This window comes from Pseudomyrmex gracilis, unplaced genomic scaffold (assembly GCF_002006095.1).
Source record: "Pseudomyrmex gracilis isolate BER0280 unplaced genomic scaffold, ASM200609v1 scaffold_651, whole genome shotgun sequence".
Lineage (NCBI taxonomy): Eukaryota > Metazoa > Arthropoda > Insecta > Hymenoptera > Formicidae > Pseudomyrmex > Pseudomyrmex gracilis.
In genome coordinates, this window is record NW_018021235.1 from 43,328 (window position 1) to 48,311 (window position 4,984).

The following is a 4,984-nucleotide window of genomic DNA, read 5'->3' on the forward strand; positions in this document are numbered from 1 at the left end:
GGATATCTATATATATTTGGCTGTTTTATGTTTTCTTGCCAGTACACATTATATTGTTGTAATTTATTGACATTATTTCATCTATCTGTTAGTGATGTAGTGTACTAAAATGTTTTTTCTTATTTAAGTGAGTTTTATATATTATTTTCAATTTACTATGATGTTTGCTTTGCGCTTCTTTTATTTATTGTTATTTCTTTTATTTTTTCTTGTTAGACTTAATTTTTTCATACTGAAAAAGGTCCAAATTTGTGTGACCGAAACGTCTATTTATTGAATAAAGACAACTTTTTATACACGACCAACCTGTATTTTACTGCTCGTATCGGCCTTTTGATTTATTTGAATATTCTTTTTTTTTTAGTATCACAGAAATTTAGCAAATATTTTTAAACAACAAAAACTAAACAATTATGACTTAAGGCTCGTGAAATTACCAACAAGATATGTATAAGGCCTTACGAGCCATTCTCAAGATGTTTTGAGTAGAAACTTGTACGTGTATATATATACATACACATGTAACGAATTCAACCTGTAAATTTTTACAAGTGTGTGTTTTTTGAGTTGAAAACTCAATTCTTAAAATCATACGGGATGCCGGATTTGCATCTCACATATAACAGACCCCGAATACCCCCCTAACTAATTTTAAAATTTTGCGAAAAAAAACTCCTCGGCCAGGAGTCGAACCTGGAATCTCCGGCTTTCCGTGCCATCGTCTTCCCTGTTAGGCCACCGAGGCACTTGGAGTTAGTTTCGCAATGTACATATATCAAAGATGGTCTGATAATGTTGTTTAAACGCCATTCTTCAGCTAGCGTAATTTTAAACAATTATGACTTAAGACTCGTGAAATTACCAACAAGATATGTATAAGGCCTTACGAGCTATTCTCAAGATGTTTTGAGTATAAACTTGTACGTGTATATATATACATACACATGTAACAAATTCAACTTGTAAATTTTTACAAGTGAGTGTTTTTTGAGTTGAAAACTCAATTCTTAAAATCATACGGGATGCCGGATTTGCATCTCACATATGACAGACCCCGGATACTCCCCTAACTAATTTTAAAATTTTGCGAAAAAAAACTCCTCGGCCAGGAGTCGAACCTGGAATCTCGGGCTTTCCGTGCCATCGCCTTCCCTGTTAGGCCACCGAGGCACTTGGAGTTAGTTTCGCAATGTACATATATCAAATATGTGAGATGCAAATCCGGCATCCCGTATGATTTTAAGAATTGAGTTTTCAACTCAAAAAACACTCACTTGTAAAAATTTACAAGTTGAATTTGTTACATGTGTATGTATATATATACACGTACAAGTTTCTACTCAAAACATCTTGAGAATAGCTCGTAAAGCCTTATACATATCTTGTTGATAATTTCACGAGTCTTAAGTCATAATTGTTTAAATAAAATATTGTCAACAAAAAAAGTCTACGTCAGTTTAATCTGAGCATTGTTTGACTATTGGACATAATTTTAACTGGAATTCAGTACAAGTTTTAGATAAAGAAACAAATTTCTACAAGCGCACTACTTCAGAAATGCTACACATAAAAATAAAAGAAAACACTTTAAATATTATGACAGACACAGACTTACCAGATAAATCTTATTTACCGATTATCGATAAAAATCTTTGACTCTTAAATTTTATAAATTGACCTACTATGTTTACTTGACAACCGTTCAATATGTTTTGACTCTCAGTTTGTACTAAACATTCAAACATGACACACACATAATTTAATCTTTGTTAATTTAGAAGTGTATATAGGTGCGTTTTTCTTTATGATATTTTTCTTTATTCTGTTTATTTGTGCGCAATAATGTGTCATCAAAAGTAATCAACAAATATGTATAATCAAATAATTGTATTACAGTCTTGCAACTGAAGATGACTAAAGAAATAGTCGAAACGTTTTGCTTCAACATTGTTTTTTACTGCACAACATCCTGCAACATTGGTTCATACTAGCCCAGTTAATACACACATATAATGTTAACATCCAGAAAATTTTAAAAGTTATTATTTTGTATTTCTAAAGTAAATTGTAATCTTGAATGAGATAACTGTAAAAAAAATTAAATACTTTATTAAATAAGTCACCAGAAGCTGTCATAATGTAGTCAACATATCCAAAATAAAAAGTAAAATTTGAATGGAAATTTTTTTATGACTGATTTTTCTAGATCCTGGATGACAATGTCTGAAACAATAAGAGATAATGGAGACCGCATAGGTATTCCATATATTTGTTTATATATCTTGCTGTTGAACATAAAAATCATAAACGACAAAGTAACTTCTACAGCTTTAATAAACTCATTTATAATGGAATTTTGGTTTTTGATCTAAAGTGTTTCCATCTGGATTTTGGAGCCTTGAACTAATTTGATAGGTGAATAAGGTTAACTACATCGAGAACCAAAAGCACGTGATCTTGTTTAATTTTATATTATTTATTTTATTGACAAGTTGAAAACTATTGAGCATATGACTATCTGCTGTAGGGGTGCTCTTAAAAATGATAGATGCTATTAATCTGTAAAGATGGTTTTGTTTGATGTATTTTTTGGTACACTATAGGTTCTTGGGATTAATCCATTACTCGACTTGAGCAAAGTAACCGATGAATGTGAAAATGCAGATCATATTCATATTTTTTATTCTTTCTATTATGGTTTCTCTGGTAGTAAAACTTTGAAAGCTAGCTTTTTCATCCTTTTCTCTCCAAGCAAGCTTTCCATAAATTGTATCGACAGAATGACTCAAAGATATCTTTTTCAATTAAAAACATTTTTGATTGATAATATAAAAAAATATTTATAAAGTCATTCAAGATCACCGTAGTATATCCCCCTCAATGGCCATAATTTTGATAATAGATGTCTTTCTTTATTTCTATTCTCCAAAAAACCTGCTGACCTTTTTTCAGACTCACTTTGTATAAATATATGAGATGTGAAATAAGTAGAAGACATAAATGGTTGAAAACTTACAAGAAACTGGAAACCACCAAAGCAGATAACCGCGCTGGATAATAGCAATTGTCCAAGTAATATCACGGCAAATACTCGTTGCATGTTATGCACGTAATATATAAGCGTCAAATGTTGCTGCACATAGTTTTGTAATGTCTTGAATGTCAGTATCGTAACATCCGTTTCTGACAAATCCTTTTGGTTTATTACACTTTCGATGCTTTTCTCAACGACGACTTCTATTTTATGAGCTAAAAGTTTTAACTGCGCAGCTGCATGAATATTAAATGTGCTTACAAAATTGTCGAAGCAGCAAGTGCAAACACCTGAATGTATTGTTGAAAGTGACTGGGAAAAATTATCATAACTTGTAATATAACTAAAAACTAAACAAACATTAATATAAGTTTCTTCTTACCTGAATAATATAGGTGATTTCATAATATGGCGAATGATATGGAAATTCAAACCATAATTTGAATGGCAAAATCTTCTCCGTACCGTTTCTGTTTAGATTCTCTATTTATGAAAAATAAAGAGTTTAACTTTGCAATATGTCATGTACTTACTTTTAAAAATAGCATATACCACCACAAACAAAAACAAAAATAGTACCGAAGAAAGGTGCAAAAATATAATTGAACGTTGCAAAGTAAACGATGAATGTAAAAGTACAGATCATACTCATTCCTATTTTATCATATGTCTTCAAAATTTGAGTACCAACTTTATCGTATTTAATATTCCAAAATTTTTTTTCCGCAAATTGTATCAATTCCATTATCATGTCGTGATAATACATAAAACTACCTAGTTTTACTAATATCATTATTAGCAGCAATGTGGTACACAAGTTAGACGTGACAGCCTATTAGTAATAAAACTGTCAAAAACTAATTAAATAATTATATACTTTTGTCTTGTTTTTTTACCTATTAAAAAAAGAGTACAAAAAGTGCAGGTAGCCAAAATATACGTACATAAAAATCACCCATACAGTGATATAAATCGACACTCTCGACGAGAATAGCAAAGACAATTGCCAAAATAGCATAGCAAAATGCGAAACGCAAAAGTAAACGTTCCTTCGATTTTTCGACATACCAGAGACCAATCATTTTCATGAAAAGACGCGTAATACTTACTGATCGGTATTCTGTACTTTGCTTCATCTTTAGTGATTTTCTTTATGCTGTCGCGCGATCCTCAATTTATCTGAATGGCCGAACAATTTCAGTCTAAGTGGAAACCCATTATACTAACAAGCAAGAAAATTGACGCGCACTTATTTCGTGCTAGTAATAGACTATAATCATATGCGTCTCCTTTGCTGAGATGATCAATTGGTGGTACGTGTATTAGGTTCAATTTTCACTAAACAATATACTGGTTTTTTTCTTAGCCACTTTTCTCAGTAGTCTGACTGCAAGTTATCCAGTCGAGTGACATCGTAAATTGAATGTCAACTTGCATGTGAATAACGATAAAGAAATCTTACTTGCAGATAAAATCCAGTATTTAATTATATTAATTATATTATTATCATTCTTTATTAATTGTTAAACTTTAGTAATTAATTATAATTACCGCATATATATTCTATAATATATACGGCATCGTACCGTCATTCGGTATGTAGTATATAACATATATTTATTTATAGTTACATAGTTTATTATTATGTTTTTAACGAGTTTATGTATATAAAATATACAGAGTAAGTCTGATAAAATGGTTAGCTAACGTTTTCTTCAAAAACAATTAGAAATAGAAGAAGACATCCATGATTAAAATTGTAGGACATTAGGGAGACATACTATAGTGATCTTGAAAGACTTAATTTTTTTAATTAAAAAACTTAATGAAGCCTATAAGCCAATAAGCTGGTGATCCATGACTGATGGTGGTTATTATTAAATCAAACAGAGAAGTTAAATAATTTTTGAACGTTTTGATTGCTATATTTTGGATCATCTTCAGCAAATT

The 4,984-nt window shown here is 30.5% G+C and overlaps 1 protein-coding gene across 1 annotated transcript in view; it reads right to left on the reverse strand.

Annotated features, from left to right (window-relative positions):
- LOC109861230 (odorant receptor 49b-like) overlaps positions 1-4,170 on the reverse strand; it is an 18,310-nt gene extending 14,140 nt beyond the window's left edge. Inside the window, exons 1-4 of the mRNA XM_020440786.1 lie at positions 3,979-4,170; positions 3,614-3,866; positions 3,417-3,517; positions 3,017-3,346 (exon numbers count right to left, since the gene is read on the reverse strand). Coding sequence (XP_020296375.1) covers positions 3,017-3,346; positions 3,417-3,517; positions 3,614-3,866; positions 3,979-4,170 — 876 coding nt within the window. The remainder of the gene's footprint in view (positions 1-3,016; positions 3,347-3,416; positions 3,518-3,613; positions 3,867-3,978) is intronic.
- Between the last annotated feature and the right edge of the window lie 814 nt (positions 4,171-4,984).